Here is a 21,288-nt window from a genome sequence, read left to right on the forward strand (position 1 = left end):
CACACTTTACACTCACACTGAACTGGTGCCTATGTAACTGACAAACCCCAACACTTCTACATGGCTACACACTCAGCTTGGTTTTCTCGTTGTTTCAGAAAGCACACAGATTCACCAGACAAGGACCCGTGGGATAAGGGGGACAACAACATACATTACTTAGGACAGAACAATGATTAATAAGTGCCTAATTCACTTATCGTAGCTAAAAACTGTCTTTACAGTGGCTACATTTGCAAAATATTCATAAAAATGACAAAAATTGTAAAAACAAAATTATTATTAGAATCTGTCAGGGGGCAGGATCTGTCATAGGTGAGGTGTGTCGACATTAAATGAAGTGACATGTTTTTAATCCCTTATGTGATGCTGGTTCTCGGTTTGACTCTGGTCAGTGTTGTCTGTGTCGCTCTGTCACTTCTTCTTATTCACAATGTTGTTGCAAATCCAGTTCATGCCATCCTGTCAGGGAAATAAAACAGTATGAATCAGTGTCATATTCAAAGATAAAAAATAAACCATCAAACTAAGCAAGTCAAAGAGGTTGCTGGTAGAAATATGGTCTCCATTAAAGCTGTTAAGACTGATTTTCAGCACACTATTGTACAGCAGGAAGGAGCACTTTTATTTGGTTAATTAGGTTCCATGTGAGGAAAAATCAATAAATCAAGGTTGGCTCTAGGTCTGACCTGAACTCCCTCTCCAGACACGGCTGAGCAGGCCTGAATCTGCCACTCACGGTCCCTGTACGTATGAAGGTTGAGTCCCTCGGCGATCTCACTGGCCGGTGACGCTGTGGCCAGATCCTGCTTATTGGCAAAGATGAGCACTGGAACGCCCTTTAGATTCTCCTCATCAATCAGCTCGGACAGCTCCTGTACATACAATCACATGGAAATGTTAATGATTAAAAAAAAAGAAAAAAAAAAGATAAAAAAACAACTATCATATATTAACTTGAGGTAGTTTTAATATGATTCTCGTCAGAAATGACATCAAGCTCACCAGCCCCGTCTCCTCAAACCGCTTCTTGTCCGCGCTGTCAATAACATAAATCTGAAATAACAAAAGTGCTTATGTAAATACATGTGATAAATATATGCAGATATGTAAAATTCGCTGACAAGCAAACAGAAAATTCATGGACAAAAGTTTTCTTTTTGGCCTCAACGCTTTAAACTCCTGAAGGTGTCAGTGACTCTCTCACAGTACACAGCTGCTGCTCTTGTACGGCAGCCAAAAAGTCAATGTTAATTGAGAACAGGAGTCACACTTGTCAACCTCTCAAAAATGTTCCACAACATTAGAGTTTTGCCAACAAGCTCCGTCATCAAGATACAATTACACTGCTTAATTTGTGCATATATGTGATACGTAAATGTCATGGATATTTATTGCTTCATATTCTTTTTGTGGTGTATTCTCAGTGATCAGTCAGGACTCCCGGGTGACACACAACCACTTTGTAAACACTAATTTGGATCCAAGAGGAGAATAAAGTAAATGTCTCCCTGGGGAAGATTTTAATTGATTTGAATTAAGTTCAGTGACTCACCAACAGGTCTGTGTTTTCCAGGTACTTTTTCCAGAAGGGCCTGATCTTCCTCTGTCCTCCAATGTCCCAGACGTTGAGTTTCATGCCATGAGAGGCAACACTCTTTATGTTGAAGCCCTGGAGTGAAGCACAAAGCTGGAGTCACTGCACTGCACATCACTGCCTTCAATTTAACACAGTTCCAATACGCAGCACCTGGAAAGCCTCGCAAATGGTTATGTAGCAATTCATTTAGCTGCGAGGTACTAGAGCACAGGTGTGTGTGTTAAATGAATCACCGTTTGGTTACTCTGTAATGTAACCTTGTTACATATCAGCAGGAGAGCAACATGTGCTCTGAGCACTCCTAAGGAAGTGGTCACTGTGTTAATCCGCCGCCGTTTTTTTCGCAACGCGGCTCCTTTCTGCTGCAGTCGGCGAGGTTGTATAACAACTTTATCCTGAGGGCCAGCTGAGGAGCAAATCTGAGGATAAGACTGGAAGGATCAAGTCCAGTGTATATGTTTATGTGTCAAGTCTGGTTTAGCTTTGTGTTGACTTGTCATGCTGGACTGCATCATCTCCGCCTGATGTCTGACGAGCTGTCACACTTGTCCAGGACCTGGCACTACATCTGCTCTATGTCTTGCCTTGTGAGAGTAATGCAAGGGTATTAGATAATAATATTAGAGGTTAAATAGTCACATGACAAGAGGGTGATAAAAAAAGAAAGGCCTCACTACAACGTTAGGATCCTCTGAGAAAATATGTGGAGAACAAATCGGGACGGTCGTTTCCTGCTGAAAGGTTATTTAACATACGACTTAACAGGATGATTGGACAATCTCAAATCATTATTTTACTGATTGATGGTAAAAGCATGTGTACTGTAAGGCCAATTGTTTTTATTTCACAGCGTGTCAGAAAAGCAAAGGTCGTCTAAATCACATTACTTCGAGTGACAGCGTGCACTGGTCCAGCTGGTCTCACAAGATTAGATACAATCCCCCTGCCTTTTACAATGCTGTGTTACAGCACCATGAAAATACAGAGTATCTTTTGGAAAGTGTGAATTAAACGAGATAAATCCATCAGTGTATGGCTGCTTTTGCAAAAGGAATTAATCACAGTGGGCAAATTATCTTTAAAGAGTGGCAACTTGGGGGTTATCATAATATTGGTGGCATATTTCTGGCAGATGCACACCGTTTATCTAAAATACACCTTATAATGAACATCAGGTGGTAACAGTATAAAGTGACTCAGCTGTTCACATCATATCATATACAATGCAAGCGACGCTTCTTGCCTTATTATGCTGTACAGTAAGTGACGTTCCTTCAGGTCACAATGTGTTTGTGTGAGTTTTAACATCTAACTTCCTCTCACCTGCGTCGGTGTGATGGTGTTCACATCTTCAGAGGCGAGGCTCTTCAGCAGGGTGGTCTTGCCAGCGTTGTCCAGCCCCAGAAGCACTATCCTGACCTCCTGCTCTGTGGATCCCTTCAGTTTCTCAATGACAGAGAGTAAGCCCTGCGTGTGGGAAGGAGGGTGGGATGTGGAGGGAGAGGACAGGTCATAAACTTATTGCTGCATTAACACAGCATCCTTTATTGTTTGTGAAGCAACTCCTGTGGAAGTCGACCTGGTTTACAATACAAAAGCATGTGAGCGCCCGTCTATTTATAACATTATATTTTTGAAGGGGTGCAACGTTTCTTTGACACACTCTGGAACATCCAACATCGTATCAGGTGATATATAAAAATGCAAACATAGTTTTCAGACATACTTTACACCTCAACACTGATCCCACTGACCTCTTTCTGATTTGAGGTCAAAGCTCCAGTTACATACAACACTGCTGACCACACTTGCGTGCCCATTTTGCTCCACCCACCCACCCACCCACCAATCTCCAGCTCTCCTTCTCTTCCTACTGTATAGCTCCCACCTCTGTTCTGTAAAAAAAATTAATCTGTTCCTTCATTTAGAAAAGCATTGGTTTTGATTAGAGCTCCATTCATATAATGGTGCACTGTTTAATGTGATTAGTCTGAAGCGAGGTTGCGCAATCGCAGACTGACACACTGCTGACAAAAGTGGCGCTGCAGCTTTAAATATTTCATTCAAGGTGACAGGTACTACAGTGTACGTGTGATTAAGTGTAAATCAAAGAGCAGTAGAGGTTCAGTTTAGATGTATAGTCATTACATCAGCAGTGTATCAGCAGAGCAATTTAGAGAATCCAACCGTCTCAGCAGAGCCGCATCTTAACAGCTACTAAATAATGTAAAACAGCTATTTGTACACACTTTTGGAGCCATAACTACCTGTAAATAGTTGCTTGTATCAAACAAATACTGAAGGTTCACATTTGGGTTCATAAGTCCTGTTCCTTCAGATCAGGTCACTTACCTTTTGAGCTTCTCCCATGGTGGCGTATATCCTGTGGCTAGGCTGGAGGGCTGCAGCTACATTCTCCAGTGAAGCTCCCACAGGTGTGTTAGCTATCCAGGTCACCCAGGTTAGCTATCCAGAAAAGCTTCCAGCAGCCTCCGTCTTCTCGTTCTTCCTCCTCTGTAAACTTGAGCGGGTTAAGTGCTATGTGTGTATGTGATAGTAATGTCTACCTGGGCGTCAATTGCTCCTCACTGTCGCCGTGGAGTTAGCAAGCAGGAAGAGGGGGAGGGTGGATGGGACTGGGATTAGGAGGCCCGAATTAGCCCTAGTCATCCATGCAAAGGCCACCCCATCCCCCCTCCCCCTCCTCCTCTATCCATCCCTCCATCTCCACTTTGCAGTGGCTTTACCTGGATTATCCCTTAGCCACCTGCTATAGGAGGAAACTGAATAAACAGTCCTTCCTGACACACTATCAAACACGGATATTGTGAGGAGAAAAACAGATAAAAGTTCAGACATGTTGCCAAATGGCTGAGGGGGGAAACCTGCTGTTAATACAGAGAAACAAAGGCACTGTGAGCAGCATGAGGAGTGACAGTGTGCACAGAGCTTAACACACGAACTCCAGAGGATTATACCATGTTGTTGAACCACCAAACTTATTATTTCTGTGTTCATAAGTCAACTCTCAAATCCCACATCCCACATCCATCCCTCTCTTGGAGAGGAGTAGATAGCATTATCATCCCATATATCCATTACATGCCTGCTGCTGTAAAGCTGCTCTGTGTGGGTCGTCTGTAGTGTGTGCGTTCCTGTGAGTAGAGCATTCAGTGGGATTAGTTTGAGCGCGCCTGTCCTGTGTCTGGATTATAACGTTTCTAGACTCTTTTCCTCAACTGAGCAGGCTTTCTGGTGGGCGTGGTTAACATTAATGCTGCGTTGAACGAAGGATCCACCCTGATCTGGAAATGGCTATACATAAGCTTGTAACCTCAGCTGATCACACACACGTAGCCTCAGAGACAGAGATTAAAGACAGTTTATTTCTATATTACATTAAATCACAGCAAATTATGAAACAATACAGCAGAATTCTCTTAATTTTTTCTAACATTTTCTCTTAGTTTTCAGTCAAGAGAAGAAATATGAGATGACAAATCCAGATGCATAAAACATTTTTAGCCATCCGAATTTGCTCTTACCCAGGTGGTGACTGATGAATCCCAAATGATCATAAGTAACCTAGTAGCATAGGTAACACCCCTTAAACCCTCCATAAGGGTAGGTGTCGTGCTGTGCGCAAAGACTTCGGCACATGCCCAAGAACTGGGGAGATGCCTACAAAAAGACTGCAAGAGGAAAAACTTCTGCAGTTGTAAAATTATCGTACTATTAATTAACTTGTGATTTTCTAAGGTGTCAGACCTGAAGTTAGAGGAAAATCAAAAACAAAGTCAAAACATTTGTGATCCTGCATCAGCAGCGCTGGAGGAAGTATTCAGATTCTTTACACACTGTAAAATACTTACTACTAACTTTAGTTTCTAGTAAAAGCCCTGCATTGACAATGTTAATTAAAGGGGCAAAAAGCGAAATCGTTTCACCGCTAGGTTTGCTGTTGTGCACTGCCTGTAGACCAAAACAAAGTGTGTCATGAGCCACTCCTCCCTCTACCTCTGCTCTCCGCCCACGAGTCAGCTGCCCACTAGGCTAAAACATCGTTCTCACTCACGGAGAAGAGTAGGAACGTTAGCGTTAGCTCCCGGTGTTAGCACTAGCTGGGATCCGGCGATGTCTCTGGCCGAGTCGGCTGCCACTGGCTACTGGAGTAACTTACAGCTATGGAGCGCTTCTATCATCTCTTCTAGTTACTGAGCCTCGCCTCCATTTCAGCAAATATATTACAAAAATGTAGCCTTGCAGGCTGCCCGCGAGGCTACATTTTACAGTGCTAAGTGAAAATGTTAGCTGGGCTGCCGAGCTAACTTACTCACTTAACACAACCGTAACACCTGACCCATTGCTGGGACCGAGCCGCTAATAACTCAAGCTCCAGACATTAACCCATCCCAGTGAACGCGCAGCCAGACCGGCTTGTAAACAATGGGCTGGAGATCAACACAGAGAGAGGGTGTGTGAGGTCATGCTATACTCCAGATGAAATTACACCTCTAGTTCTTCACATAACAATTTTTTAATTCCTTCAATCTAGAAATGATGAATTTCACTTATTGCTCCTTTAAGTTACAAATATGTCAGTACAATCAGGAAAATGTATTTACATACTTAAAGTAAAAGTAATCATTGTAGAACATTTTATATAAATGTAATAAATCAAAAATAATTAGAATTATTTTTTTTAATAAAAGCAGAAACTGGAACCATGAACTATGTTTTTTGCATGAAATTTGTCTTAAAAGATCGTCAAAAAGGTTACCAATTAATTTTCTAGCCAATCGAATAATCGTTCCAGTTGCACTTTTAGTTGTTATATTGTTTGTGTGCAAAAATCTTGACTTGTAAAGTAACTACAGTTATCAGATAATTGTAGTGGAGTAAAAAAGAATAATATTTCCCTCAGATGTGTGTAGTAGAAATAGAAAGTGGCATAAGATTAAAATACTCAAGTGAAGTAAAACTACCTCTAATTCGTACTTAAGTACAGAACTTGAGTAAATGCTTAAATGTATGTTACATTTCAGCACTGATCAGCAGAGGGTCTGCACAGTCTTACACAGTAACTGAAATTACATTAATGGTGATGAGTGGACTAAGTATTGTAGTATTTCTTTAGCCTATAAATTTAGTAATATAATTTTAATTAAAACATAATAATCTACATTTCTTGGTAAGAGTGCCACACGTAAAATTGTCTCACCTGAGAGAAGAGCAAAAATAATAAAACACTGGTGAATCCCAGAAATAAATGGTCACTGAGAAAACATGAACAAATCATGGATGCCAAAGAAAACCCAGAATCACGATCAATGAGTTTTGAAGGTGATCGGCTGGTTCTTTTTTAGGACTCTCTTGGTGTGAACGGAGCTGGAACCCTGCTCTGCTCGTCCTTTGCCTTCTGCCTCGCCCTGTCTCTGTGTTTAGCTGCAGAGTGAGAGAGAGAGGAGGTGTCATACTTCATAATGCACACAGAGAGAAGTCAAATCTGTAATTCTAAAATTAGCAATATGCAAAAATTAAGGTAGCAATTTGACAACCTGGCAAATATGTTTGTTTGCTTTCCTGTAGAGATAAGAGGATCAAAAGCACTGTCATGCCTATATGCAAAATATGTAGCTGCCAGTTAGCTTAGCTTAGCATAAAGAGGGAGAGAGTGAGCCAAAGTCCACCTACCAGCATCATAAAATTTCACGATACAGCTCCTTTGTTTTACCGTCACAAAGTACAAAAACTCAAAACCACTCAATAGTTTATTAGTTAGTTCTGCTCAGTGGTGAGGAGTGAATTGAGATTTTGGACACTTATCGATCATCGTCATTTTTTGTTGGCATCACTGACAGCTGTAGAGTGGCACAAATGGAAAATTTCTGGACTTCACCACACTTGCAGACTCATAGACTTTGCGGGCTTGTTCCCATGAAGTGAGTGAGAGTGCTGAGGATGGGCCAAATCTAATGCAACACAGACGTGACATAGTTTTTTTTTCAACTGACAACTAAAAACACTAAACAACCTTATTATTGATGTGTAAAAACAACTGCTGTATTAAAATATTACTCATATCATGTCGGCCAAAAATAAGATTCGACGACATCATGACACAGAGTATAAGCTCCACCGCAACGAGAGAAATAGACCTGGGGCCTTGCAATCTTGGGCCCACAGAGACTTGACGTGACGACAGTGAAGATGTCACAGTACATATGACTAAAGTCCAAGAGGACTCAGTCCAGGATGCCAGAGTGTGGACATTTGGATTGAGCCCGCAGAATGTGATGCATGACAAATGGATACATTGTCACAATCGAGACACTCCAATGGAATGGTGAACAGTTAATGTGGTACACTATAAAGTAAATGTGGAGTAATATTGGGCACAGCCTAATTCTTGGCAAGTGGTAGTAACATCTAAGAGTCTCTGTTGGTTGCATGACAACTGCTCCTGTCCAAGAGATATGAAACCACCTGTAACACTCGCCATTTTGTTTCTTCAGTTTTTGTACGGATTAAACAAACCACATATAACATGTTAGTAATGAGTGAGCTTTAGTGGTTCTGGTGAGGGAATATTGTTGCTTTGGACAGAGCCAGGCTAGCTGTTTACACCTTTGTATGGTTTTGCTTGCAGCCAATCACCACACATGTTTTACTACAGTAGCAGCAACACCCCATACAATCCGTGGCTTGATGAAGTCGAGTGTGGTGAATTTAACAGAGTTGGCAGTTCAGAGAGATGGCAACAGAACGTTGGAAAGTATGGCTACACTACACGCCTGTAACATCTGGTGTCATGATGGGTATCGAGAAAAATAGAAAAAATGCTATAAATGAAGTACTCTATTGGTACCAGTATCACTTTAACAATTCTGGTGGTAGTGTTTTCTTTAAAACAATACTCAGCCCTAATCGTGAATTATTAAACACACACTGAAATCAAGTGTTAATTTATACAGATGCATAAGCAGCCTGTCTTTAAAATACTTGCTCAGGTGTATGTCACTTGTGAAACCGGTTTCATCGGCCATCATCATCATTTGCATTCAAGGTGATGCATCTAAGACAGAGGAGGTGCCTTGGACCCCTGTGTTAACTAATATTACAGATCAACCACAACTGACCGTTACCAACTTACCGTTGTCTCTTTTCAGCTTGAACTTCATGGCCAGCCCCAAAATCACGACCAGGGCCAATGCGGAAACACCACAGATCACCAGGAGCACCACAGTGTTGTCTGGATGAGGACACAATGACAAATGCAGAGACATACAGAGACATTAAAAACACATTCTCTCAGAGGTCACTGAGGAGTGGTTTTATTATTCATATCTCTATAAAAATGTTTCAGCTCTTTTGTTTTCAATTCAGGAATTGTACAGTGGGCTGGTTCAGGTGCTAAAATCGACATTACATAGGCACATGTAATCTGTGGCTCTGTGAAATAAGCAGGGAGATGTCTACTTACTGTTTACAGTGACATCATGTGGCGAAGACTCGTATCTGCCACACCGGCTGACCACAGTGCAGGTGTACTTTCCTGCTTTGTTTGACAACACCTTTTTGAGAGACAGCTCAGTTTTATTTCTTCCGTCCTTGAGTGTCATCCCATTCCTCTTCCACTCAAACTTCAGAGTCAAATTGGGAAGGTTGTGTATGCATGAGAGGTCGATGTCTTCGCCCTCTTCTACCTTGGATTTATTGCTTTTGATGGAAACCTGAAAGTCTGATGGGCAGGGTAAATATTTGAGGGGAGGGAAGCAAATGTATCAGCGTTAGGTAATCAGATGGTCATCACTCTATGTGTGCACTGCCACAGATGGGGGCGTTGTTCCAGGTTACCTTTTTTGCAGTTCTTTGGAATAGCTGAAGGTTCTAGAGAGAACAGCAGAAACACAGCCTATATGACACGTTTATTTTAAGATAAAAAATAAAGTTCTTTTTGAGAATATTTATTCACTCTATCTTATTCTACTCAGCAATAAGAACAATCAAATTTATAAGCATTTGCATTATTTTTCATGTTTGCCATGTTCGATTAACCCCACTGTGCCATCACACGCCAACGTCAATTACTGTATCTAATATACCATATGTAAAATTCACAGGATTATCTTTAAGTAAACAAATGGAAAGAAAGACAGGCACTTACTAGTGATACACGATGGTGGATTACTTGAGCAGTTGGCACAAGGATCTGTAAGGAAAACAGAGGTGGAAATAATAGCATCAAGAACATTTTACCTTTGCGTCTCACCTCGCAATTATTTAATGGCAGACAATGTTCGAGTACATTAGCTGCTACAGGACACTTCCAGAATGCTACATGCAGTCTACATGTTTCTGTCGTTCATTTACCTGCCTGAGTTGCTCCTGTGGTGTTACAGTTCAGACACTCTGGAGGAACACAGGGAGAGCCAGCGCCAACGCCAGCTAAAATAAAGTACAAATAAAATAAAATGTAAATGTGTAGAGCTGAACAGACATATGGAGAAAAGAAAATATGTAACTGTAATCTTCAAAAGTTGCTCCTTACCAATGAGGAGATGACCGAGCAGGAGATAAAGTGATATCTCCATCATAACTATTCTCTGTTGGAAAAGACTTGTATTAATAAATTGCTTTAACCTATGAATAAGTTCAACAGTAGAATGAGACTCCTCGTCTATACATGTCAGAGTTTCTAAGAATAAAAGCTATAAACATTTAAACAAATTAGAGCAGGTCATAGCACTCACACATGTAACATCTTGCACATGAGGTGTTAAATATCATTGTAAAAGGTAGAAAAATGTTTTTCTAATTACCTGTGGTACTGTTGTCTCCTCACACGCAGAGAGGTTGAATGATGACCTGCTCTGTTTTGCCTAACCCAATGGTCTTTGCGTCAGAAAAGGCACGGCAGAGCTGATTATAAACACTGATACCAATGCAAATAAATTCTCTCCTGGAACTTAACGGCACAGACAACACCGACTGTTTGTGTGTTTTATAGACGGTTGCAATGGCAATGATGACTGTAAGGCTGCTTTTTATGATGTTGAGTGACACTAAGGTTAAAGTTATGGTATTTTTACACTTAAACAAAGATAGATCAAGAAATGTAGTGACAGAAAAAATAAAGAAAAACAGAGAGATAGAGGTATACTGAAGTATAACCTGTTATAAACAAAACAGTGCTTTACCTATGCAAACTACCCACTGCCACTGCACACACTGTACACTGTGACACATACCAGGAATAATTTTGCTCAGAATCTTTATGGTCAAACTGACTGAATTCAAAGACTTGAAGCTTGAAAATACAATATCAGCCTTCACTGAAGTCATCCACGGCCCTCATGCACAGTATTTATTCTCGCAGTGGCCAGCAGAGAGTGCTACTGATCATCCATCTTTTTCTCTTAACACTCATCTCTTCAGGGTCATGGGGAGCTGGAGCCCATCCCAGCATACACAGGGAAAGAGACAGGGTGCACACTGGACAGACTGCCAAACATAAATCACAATCCTAAGCCTAACAGCCAAAAGGCAATTTAGAGTTTTATTTAATCAAACCTGCATGTGTTTGAGCTGTGACGGGAAAACAGAGCATCAAAACAAAAAGCAAAAGAGAACAAACACACACAAGGTGAACATGACCATGCAAACGTCACGGAAATAACCAAACGGTGTTTGCGGATTCAAATCATCTCTGAATCACCTCCCCACATCAAGGATAATGTACTATCATGGCTGGTGTTGTTTCCCCATCGATTTCTGTTTTCTGTTATCTCAACATTACACTGACCCCACCTCTAACCTAAGGCTGTACCCTGATAATGAAGGGCAACAGTATGGGGAAACATTATCTGAAGGGGAAACAGACTTTAACACAAGACCATGGTCTCAGATATTCTCCCTAACTGTAAACTCTTTATTGTTAATTATAGCATTAAGATGTTTTAGAGAAATATCAATTTGAATTTAGTGCTCATCACAGCATGAGTCAGCTCTCGTCAAAGCTGTAAATAACCTGACATAGTGTATGAATCAAAAGAAACTCCCACTTTTACCAAAGGAATACATCCACAAAATGACCATTTGTATATCAGTTAGTTATGCTGTGTTACCTTGAATTTGAGAGCACAACTACACCAAAGCATCCATTTACGAACTCTCACACAACTCGTGCTGTATAATCTGAGTTGCATTTATCCATTCATGTGCTCAGTACTTCCCAAACACAAGCCGTTTTCTGGAGGCAGACAAGCAACACAATGTTTTCTTCACAAAGTCAAGGTAACACAACATGACTCATAGATATACAAATCATCATGATGTGGGTGAAGTATTCCTTTCACACAGGACCAAGGTCTGAGCTGTTCTGTCTGCCTGTACACACTTTGTTATTATTTATTACAATAATCTAAGTGGCTCTTTGTTTATGAGGGAACTATCAACTTGTATATTAAGCTTATCACAGCATTGAGGCAGCTTTAATTAACACTATGATCTCACAAAGTATATGAGTGTGTGTACTTGCTTTTACCACTTGACTATGATATACTGTATGTTTCAGTGTGGGGCATCGCTAGCAGCTAAGCTTGGGCTGTATCAAGGTATTATCGTATACCAGGGTATTGAGAAATCCCAAAGATTTTCAATACTATCACAAACCAGACCTCTTTCTATTTAACTGGTACAGAGATGCTGTACTGTATTGTAGTGCACAACACACACCACCAGAGGTCAGTCTCTACTGGTGGAGCAGGCAGCTGAGCTGTGAAAGATGGACTTTGGGTTGTGGGAATGATATTACAGTACTAGTAAAAAAGAAAAATGCCTCTGCACCTGTTTAGCAGTATTGACACATGTAACTTTATCTGAGATGACTTCTTCCAACCACAAAAGCAGCATATAAGCAACATGTTCATCATTTCCGCTCAGCAACAAAGGGTGTATTTCCTATCTATTCATTATTCTATCAGCCATAAGTATTTAAACCCCAACAAGAGTTGTCTGAATTAGTTCACTGCTTATCAGAAACACAGAATTGTAGGCTAGACAATGACATACACGCTACAACAGGTATGTCCAAAGTCCACCCGGCCCGCGGCTTGTCGTTCAAAATATACTACTTATTTTTCTGTTTGCCTCATGATCGTAGGATTATCATACAATTTGTAGACACCAAGTAAGAACTCCACAGGTGCAACTAATGAGTTCTTATAAACAGACGTAATCAAGCAAATCAACAGTTACCCAACGGCAGATGTTTCCTGCGAGGTAGCAGACATAGTCACAGCAAAGAAGCGTAACGTCGACAGAGAGGGCTGCCATTTTTGGTGGAAAGATAATTACTTTCTCACCAACTTTTTCACCGTTGCATTTGTCTCATTTTTATGTGTGTTTTTTTACTAATACAAATTATGTGAGAAGCAGCTGCCCAGGTATTTCCACATTATCTTTTCTGGCCACCATTCAAAATAGATTGGACACTCTACCTCGGTGAAGTGTCACCAAGGTAATAATATATATATATATATATATATATATATATATATATATATATATATATATATGTGTGTGTGTGTGTGTGTATATGTATATATATATACTCAGCTCAAGCCTACTAGCAATCATATCTTTTCAGTTTAGTATTTTTGTGGTGGTATTTTGGGTTCAATTTTTGGCAGCAAAATGCTGCATTCTTTGCTGTACTCTGATGCTAACGTTAGTATGTTAGAATGCTAACCGTTAATTTACTAACATGCTAATTTAACATGCTAACATCAGTGTTAGCATAATAAAATTATAACTTTAGCATGTTGCACCAAATAGCTACTGTACACATGTTCACAAGTTATCATATTAAACCCCAAATAAGATGCTACTGTCAGCATGCTAAAATCTTCAAGGTACTAGACGTTAGCATGTTAACCTAACAGCTTGTGTTAGCAAATTAGCAAACCATTTGCACGTTAGCAAGCTAATGATAGTAAACAGTTGAAGGTGGAGTAACTTACAGGTGAGGTGATAATAACTGTGCCAGAATTTAAAAAAAAAAAAAAAAATACACTTAAGACTGAATTTAACATTGTGGGAATTCAAAGGACACTTTTGAAGTGTGTTACATTCGGAAATATTCCTCTTAATTTCACAATAGTCTCTGGACTGGACCAGATAAGGCTAGCAATTATACATTAGCTACAATGCTAAAAATGCTGCAGAACAAAGTGCTACTATTGGGATGTTTATGTAGCTATATGACATATCACCTGACACCACAAGTTATGTTTTCTCATTTTGTCTTGCTGATTCCCTTTATTATTTGAAGGCTTAACTGCATTGCAAGTGAATACTATTTTTAGTATTGTGTAAACTTTGCCATTTTAATCACAACTAGCTTATCTATGCTATGTGCTGTAATGTCACTTCTTAACACAGCCACTTTGCAACAGGCTTTTATATCCAAGAAAAGTCACTGAAACATTTAAGTCAGAGCCAAGCTACTTGACATTTCAAAAGACAAAATTTTGCACTGTTAATTGTCCTGCATCGCCTGTGTGGTGTGCTTCTGCGCATGTCAGGACTCAGCTAACAAGTCATGGCAGTTGATTAACTCTCACCTGTAAACTTCTTCGTCGCTGTCGTCTTCAGTCGCAGTGTGTTTGTTTCCGCTGAAGATGGTCGCCCTTAGAGGACTTTATCACAGTTTCTCCCGCCTGGCAAAAGTTACTGCAAAGAAGCAATTGAGGAGACATGACAAATGGTGCACCATAGCCACGGGCATCGTGGCGGACAGGAAGGTACGACAGTCATTTCACACACAAGCTAATCTAAGAGTGCGTGCATGCTCGGTAAAAAAAATAAAGTGTGGTGTACAACCATGGCGTATCATGAGACAATGGGCCCCTGTGCACAGTCATGTAAAAGGCCCCACCACCTCCCCTGCATGAGACTGTGGTGATTTTGGCTTTTTGGTCAATCACTTTATTTAGGCCTATTTGTTACATGAAACCATAAAATATGATCTTAGTCAACTTTTTTTTTTTTATAGTAGTAGACATTTTGTGTCTTTTTTTTAGTTGCTTTGTGTCTCTAAAGTAATTTCATGCAGTTTTTTTAATGGGAGGGGGGTTGATTTTGTGTCTTTTTGGTTGTTTTGTGTGTCTTTGTAGTCAGTTGGTGTCTTTTGAAGTAATTTTATACTTAAGATATAATACTGTTTTTTGGGGAGGGGGTGCGTTTGCGTCTTTTTGGTTGCTTTGTGTCTCTTTGTAGTCATTTGGTGTCACTTTATAGTCATTTTGTGTGTCTTTGAATTTTGTGGGGGGTTTATTTGGGGTGGGGTGTCATTTTTGGTCATTTTGTGTCTCTTGTAGCGTGTTTGTGTCTGTTTGAGGTCATGGCTTGGCAATAATCCATCCATGTGTACAATTTGCACTGCGTATATTAGCCACAGTGAATATATATATCTACATTCATTTAATTGCTGTTGCTGCAGAATAATACTCATATAAAGTTAATGGTGAACCTCTGATGCTCTGTGTGCCAAACCTCATGGTAATCTGCTTGAATTTGTTTTTACAAAAGGACGCCAATTATTGTTAGAGAGATGTGAAGTTGAAGTTAATGCTCCATCTCAAAGTTTAGTAGTGTTTGGAGAGTGCAACGACTTTGACTTTTATATTGTAAGGCAGGAAAGCCCTCTTAAAATAAGCGAGGAGGCATTGTTTTCTACTTTAAATGTCTAAACCTCAGTGACTTCCAAGTAAAAGGAAACTTCAGTGTGACTTAAAAAGAGAAGAGAAGTGTCACATGCTTAAAAACATTCTCAGATGCAGCGCTGTTACTGCGAAACTGCCGTCTAGATTGTATAATGGCTGTAAGCTGTGTCAAGTAACTCGCACAGTGACTGTACATCAAAAGCAGAATGAGTGCGTTTGTCTTGTCTGTGTTCCCACATCATAGTGTTTCTCAAGACGTAGGCTGAGAACAGTTTGATCATAGTAACCATACTTCCTCTTTTGTGGCTTGTTGCTATGGCAAGACTTCCCTTCCAGGCAGGAAGTGACAGGAAGACCCAAATGATGAGTTCTTGAGTGTGTGTGTGTGTGTGTGTGTGTGTGTGTGTGTGAGTGAGTGTGAAGAGTGTGTTGGGTGTTGGGTGTTGGGTGGAGCACTTTATTGTGTCCCCTGACAGTGTGCACATCGCATAAAAACTTCAGCTTGTAGTCTGGTGTCTGAGCCACCATGGCGAAGAACTGCAACGCTCTAGGGATTCCTGTTGGCCACTTGGTGAGTTGGCAAGCCTCTTGATAGTTTTGGTTTTGTTCTGCAGCTGTTCTTTGGGTCTAGTGGTTTGTTCATACATTTTTGCTGTATAAAGGAGGATTTATCAGCTCTTAGATGGAGGTTTTCAAGACTGGAAGCGTAGTGTGAGGAATAAGTTGTAGTTAAGTGTGTTGAATACCTGTCACCTGTAATGATTTGGCTCACAGAAATGTCTTTTTTTAAGTTTTAACTGCTTTTTCAGTCTGCCTTTTTAGCTGTACTCATGCTGTTGAGTTGACTCCGAGGTCAGAGTACCAAGAGAATGATAGTTTCATGTGTTAGCTTGTATTGTCTGCCTCAACTCCTCAGAGGTGCCAGAGCCAATCAGGCTGTGTGGCTAACAGTTGGTTGCTCTTGAAAACAGACTAGGCCTGCTTGAGTCAAAAGCGGAAACCAAGCCATGCCTGTGTGCCAATCTGTCATGTGTAGGCCGACTTGGCTCCGGTCAGGTCTGTGTGAAACTGTTACGTTTCTTGAATTGGTTCAGTTCTGCAAAAGGTGTGAAAGTGTATATAAAGATATACTTCACACGGGCAGAGAAGTGCTGGGTGTTTCTAGAGTTTTAAAAAAGCCTGTCTGTGCTTTGCATTTTGTCTGATTGACAATGTTCCTGGAAGTAGTGCTGCATCAAACTCTTCCCTCACATAGTGTGTTTGCATATTTTGTCTCTCCTTTAAAGGATTTGCAGAGAATCCTAATCCTTTAGACATTGTTCTGTGTTGCAGTGTGTGAGAATGAAAGGTGTGCGAGCAACACTGTGATGAAACATTTGCTGTCATTACAGTTAGTGGATGAATGTGTATGTTGGCTTCCTCTGTGAAGTGTGTCTGTAGGCACCGACATGTTGTGTTTTTGGAGCCAGAGTTTGAGAGCAAAAAAAAACAAAAAACGTGAAGAGGTGGAGTCACAGTGGAGCTCACACCTGCAGAAACTGCCAGCCCATGTCGGCCTTATATGGACAAAGTTTATCAGTTGTGAACAGCGGTTGCCTTTGAGCTATTGTCAAGCACTAACAGAAAATGACGCTTTCTATTTGCGTGCACTAAAAATCCAACACATGCAGTATACTGTATTTTCTCACTGGCAATTCGTTTTATAGTGTGGGTGCAGTGCTCTTGTGTTAAAGACTTTTTGACCATCTATTTCTACATAGGAGATAGGTCTTACTCATATCGATACTAATATAGCTGACTGGACTCAGCAGCATGCTGATTTTTGAGTCACATCAGTGGGTGCTGAGAGTTTTCTCTCAATCTCATTAAGACATGTAGTTTTCTCTATGACTCAGCAATTGTCTCCGTTGCGTTTGATGTAAACGCTTTATGGGTTATTCTAGAAATTAGGTTAAAATAAGGTGATTTCTATGAAAGTCTTGACTTGAGTTAATCTAAAGAGAACATTTTTAAAAATAATTTTACAAAGCTAACCCAGAGCTATACTGATCAGGAAAGTTGAAGTCTGCTTTCTACAACCAAGAAATCTCCATGTACATCAAAGACAGATCTTATCAATTCACAATAATGCAGATATAGATAAAATAATATTTCTGTGTAAGCACTCAGATTATGCCGCCTGATAGGTGGCAGATTTCTTAATCTTTCTTAATCTTATTTTTACCCAAATGGCATTCAGAGCGTGCGTGACAATGTTTCTTCCAAGTTTATTTTTACACCCAGTGTACACTGTGTAGGCTAGTCTTCTGAGTTGCAACCTGCCCATAGACAGACAGAAACGCTCACATTCACACCTCTGGGGAAATTTTAGATGTGTAGATGGTGGGAGGAAACCCAGACAGACGAAAGGTCACGTGAACTCAACACAGAGAGGCTTTGGATTAAAACCAAGGACCGTTGTCCTGTGAGCCACGTTTAAATGATATTTCTGTATAACTGGCTTCTTGAGCAGGATCTTGCTTGTGCCGTTTTTGGAACTCAACACCAGTTAAAACTGATCCAGTTACCCTGTTGATTCTGTTTTCTAAAACAACTCCTGGGGGGTGTTGATCAGTGTCTACTAGAGCTGCATTGATTTATTTGTTGTCAACTATTAAATTAATTGTCAACAAATTTGATAATCATTTATTTTTCTTAAGACAAAAAGTGAAAATTATCTGATTCAATCTTCTTTAACTGTGAATATTTTCTGGTTTCTGTGACAGTAAACCTAATATCTTGGAATTGTGGACAAAACAAGACATCTAAGGACGTCTTCTTTGGCTTTGGAAAACACTGATCGATATTTTCACCATTTTCTGACATTTCATAGACCAAAGAGCTAATCGATTAATCAAGAAAATTATCAGCAGATAACTAACATAATCATTATTTGGCAGCCATAATATGTAGGCCCCATGATACCTGATTGGTGTGGTTACCAGCACTGGTTTGCAGAACGTAGGTATTGGCAGTATTTAAGTGTGAACTGAAACAGAACTTTTACAAAATGTGGATTTCTGTAAGCTCTAAAGCTGAATGAGAGCCATTGTCATCAGTGTCACAACCACTTCCTGTGAAAACAGCCTTGACTGATTGCACTACATTGTTACATAGAGGAAAAAAGCAAAAAACATGCAGCTGGTTTTCACATTTCACTTCCTAAATGTATGCCTCTGTGCTTGCTTATATGCGTCAATCTTCAAGTTCTATTTGGAGTACACTGTACAATGTGCATTAAAGAGCTGTTGCTGTAATGTTTAAATGTTTTTTTTGTTGTTGTTGTATGCTTTACTTTTGATTGCAGTTTCGTAGAGAATAAATGACTTTAAATACAGTTCCTCTTTGAGTATATTATCCATGACAGCCTTAGCGAGGTGTTTTCCATTTTATCAGATGTTTTAGTTTATTGTCGTTCCCTGCCTTACCTCTCTGTCTCTCTATTCACAGAGCCAGGCAGTGTCAGACGGAGGTAAGCATGAACAACCAGCATGTGCTCCGACAGTCCTCTACATCTCGCAATCCTCCAAACTGAAACGTGTCTGTGCATGACAGGAGAAAATATCTGATTCAGCCTCGTTCTTGGTCATGCTTTTCAGTGCTGATAAATGGGTGTGTTTGTGTCTGGATGTGTTTGTAGAGTTGAACATGTCTGCTCGTGGCTGTGGAGGCAGCAGCTCCAGTCTTCCAGGGACTCCCGGCGGAGACGTCACCCCAGCCAACAGTGTGCTGAGCTGGGCTGTCTCATTTGAGAAGCTGCTGGAGGACCCCTGCGGCGTCCGCCACTTTACGGTGAGACACACTCAGCAACACATGGCGTGTTATGTCGTAACTTTCAACAAGCTCAGGGATAGGTGTTAATAAGTGCTGGTGTTTTCAAACAAATTCTCAGGAAGTGTTTCATATGTGTTCATACACAGTTCTGTGTCTTCCTCCACAGACCTTCTTGATGTCCGAGGTGAGCGCGGAGAACATTTTATTTTGGCAGGCTTGTGAAAAATTCAGGAAGATCCCAGCCAGCTCCTTGAACGAGGTATGATGGGACTTTTTTTTTTACTTGTACATGGTTAATCATCTTACCTGTAATTTGTGATTCATCATGATGTGTGTTTACTCAGCACAAGCTCCCTTTATAAATACTCTTCTCCGGAATTTTCCTGAAACTTATTTTTGTAGTTGTAGACAACATGTTGAATGTTTACAATGTGGGCAGCTTGGTTGCTATGCTGCTGTAATTGTGCCTGTGTGACAGTCAGGAGGTGCAGGTTTATGTTTTTTGCTTTGATATTACTGTTATTATGTTACAGTATTTTTATATGTAGTTAATCAGCCTTAAAGGTCCAGTGTGTAGGATTTAAGGGAATATATTGGCAGAGATGGAATGTAATATAGTAGGTATGACTTCTTTAGTTTATAATCACCTGAACACAAGAATTGCCGTGTTTTTGTTACCTTAGAATGAGCTGTTAATATCTACATAGGGAGTGGGTCCTCATCCATGGAGTTTGCCATGTTGCACCGTCATGTTTCTACAGTAGCCCAGAACAGACAGACCAAACACTGGCTCTAGATCAGGCCATACCTGTTTTCGCATCGGCCACTGTAGTCGGTAGCCCCCATCTGCGATGACCAATGTCGGACTCGGAAAACCACTGATTTCTTTAACATGAACCTGCTTATTCAGTGCTTTTACCGGTTTAAATCACCAAGTCTGTTGTTTCAGACAGGAAGTGACATCTGTGGATAATTCATCTCACGGTAAAAACCTCATGAATGTCTAGAACTTAAGTTATCAGACAAAAAAGGTGAGCCGCATTAGCAGGAGTTGTGCTGGCTTCTCTGCTACGAGCCAAACAGTGTCAGACAAACACTGATTTTTTTAAAAACTGCTTTAATAAGCATTTTTACCGGTTTAAATCCCCAAGTCTGTTTGTTTTGGCAAGGAGGAGACCTCTGTGGATAATTCGGCTCACGGTAAAAACCTCCTGAACGATGAACACTGTAGGAATTCTAGGCACATCAGAGAAGTTTGAGCAGGTTGCAGTCCGCAGTCCTCACTGCTAGATGCCATTAAATCCTATGAATCCTACACACTCCTCCTTTTAAGTAGCATTGATAAACAGCTCAGTAAAAAATGTATACATTTCCTGTTGACCTCAATGACGGATGAAGCTGTTGTTCAGCCATCGTTCTTGGGATGTTTTCCTTCTTTTACACCATTTATTTAAATAAAAGTAGCCCGCTAGGAAGCTTAAAAAGCTGTATTCATCTTTTAATCTATTTTGTACCTCCTGGCAGACTTGCTGTTCGGTCAATTAAATTCTATTGTAGAAACAGGAAGTGCAGAAATTGACAGGGTTGTTGACTGTCCATGCATCAGTCGAGTTTCTCTGGCTGCTCAGCTCTCTGTGAAATGAATTGCCTTTTAGTGACTTATTGATTGAATGACTTCCAGTGTGGTTCCTTGGAAAGGGTTGATTTGATTCTTGGTACACTTAACAAGGAAAGACACCAAGTCGGTATACATATATACACACACTGAGTGGTTTTGTAAATTGGTTAATGAAAGCTGCATACTCAGCTAAATGCTCAAACAAAATCCAAAGGGAAATTGGTTCAGTGTGTCACTGGGGTTTGGTTGAAAAGATGTCTCATTAGCTAAGAAACAAGCTGTTCTGTTCCCAGCTGAAAGTGTCAGCTCGCTCCATCTACAACACCTACCTGTCTGACAGCGCTCCCTACTCAGTCAACATCGATGACACAGCCAAGACAGAGGAGAAGGACCTGGAACAGCCCACACCTGACATGTTTAACAAGGCTCAAGCACAGGTTGGTGTGCAGTCCACACTCCCATATTAGCTCCGTAATACAGTGATATGTTGTCAGTGCCTCTGCTGACTGTGTGTGTGCATCCATCCCTGC

The 21,288-nt window shown here is 40.5% G+C and overlaps 3 protein-coding genes across 5 annotated transcripts in view; 1 reads left to right on the plus strand and 2 right to left on the minus strand.

Annotated features, from left to right (window-relative positions):
- arl3l1 (ADP ribosylation factor like GTPase 3, like 1) lies at window positions 1-14,344 on the minus strand. The gene is made up of 7 exons (XM_049585555.1): window positions 14,227-14,344; window positions 3,953-4,114; window positions 2,924-3,067; window positions 1,556-1,672; window positions 1,006-1,056; window positions 690-875; window positions 1-462 (listed from the first exon to the last, which is right to left on the minus strand). Exons 2-7 carry the CDS (start codon window positions 3,968-3,970, stop codon window positions 415-417), a joined length of 564 nt encoding a protein of 187 aa, XP_049441512.1. The 5' UTR covers window positions 3,971-4,114; window positions 14,227-14,344; the 3' UTR covers window positions 1-414.
- Window positions 4,104-10,511, minus strand: LOC125894261 (uncharacterized). Its single transcript, XM_049585554.1, has 8 exons — window positions 10,423-10,511; window positions 10,152-10,206; window positions 9,974-10,048; window positions 9,768-9,812; window positions 9,458-9,490; window positions 9,084-9,341; window positions 8,754-8,852; window positions 4,104-7,045 (listed from the first exon to the last, which is right to left on the minus strand). Exons 2-8 carry the CDS (start codon window positions 10,195-10,197, stop codon window positions 6,963-6,965), a joined length of 639 nt encoding a protein of 212 aa, XP_049441511.1. The 5' UTR covers window positions 10,198-10,206; window positions 10,423-10,511; the 3' UTR covers window positions 4,104-6,962.
- Window positions 14,273-21,288, plus strand: part of LOC125894260 (regulator of G-protein signaling 14-like) — a 22,614-nt gene continuing 15,598 nt past the window's right edge. For 2 of the 3 annotated variants that reach the window (XM_049585550.1, XM_049585551.1), the window contains exons 1-5: window positions 14,273-14,406; window positions 18,817-18,838; window positions 19,007-19,158; window positions 19,307-19,399; window positions 21,052-21,195. In XM_049585550.1, coding sequence (XP_049441507.1) covers window positions 14,284-14,406; window positions 18,817-18,838; window positions 19,007-19,158; window positions 19,307-19,399; window positions 21,052-21,195 — 534 coding nt within the window. In that variant the 5' untranslated portion in view covers window positions 14,273-14,283. Of the gene's footprint in view, window positions 14,407-15,748; window positions 15,899-18,816; window positions 18,839-19,006; window positions 19,159-19,306; window positions 19,400-21,051; window positions 21,196-21,288 lie in introns of those variants that run through there. The other variant, XM_049585552.1, reaches the window with a different exon arrangement.

The sequence above is a fragment of the Epinephelus fuscoguttatus genome, linkage group LG9, assembly GCF_011397635.1.
Source record: "Epinephelus fuscoguttatus linkage group LG9, E.fuscoguttatus.final_Chr_v1".
In the NCBI taxonomy this organism is placed as follows: domain Eukaryota; kingdom Metazoa; phylum Chordata; class Actinopteri; order Perciformes; family Serranidae; genus Epinephelus; species Epinephelus fuscoguttatus.

Bases quoted from the DNA above. Each gene is read 5' to 3' on its own strand.
- arl3l1 (XM_049585555.1), bottom strand. The intron at 1,673-2,923 runs GTGAGAGGAAGT...GCTTCACTCCAG, and splicing joins ACACCATCACACCGACGCAG to GGCTTCAACATAAAGAGTGT. The intron at 463-689 runs GTCAGACCTAGA...TTTCCCTGACAG, and splicing joins TGTCTGGAGAGGGAGTTCAG to GATGGCATGAACTGGATTTG.
- LOC125894261 (XM_049585554.1), bottom strand. From the start codon at position 10,197: ATGATGGAGATATCACTTTATCTCCTGCTCGGTCATCTCCTCATTG. The intron at 10,049-10,151 runs GTAAGGAGCAAC...ACTTTATTTTAG, and splicing joins GCTCGGTCATCTCCTCATTG to CTGGCGTTGGCGCTGGCTCT. The intron at 9,342-9,457 runs GTAACCTGGAAC...CCTGCCCATCAG, and splicing joins TCCAAAGAACTGCAAAAAAG to ACTTTCAGGTTTCCATCAAA.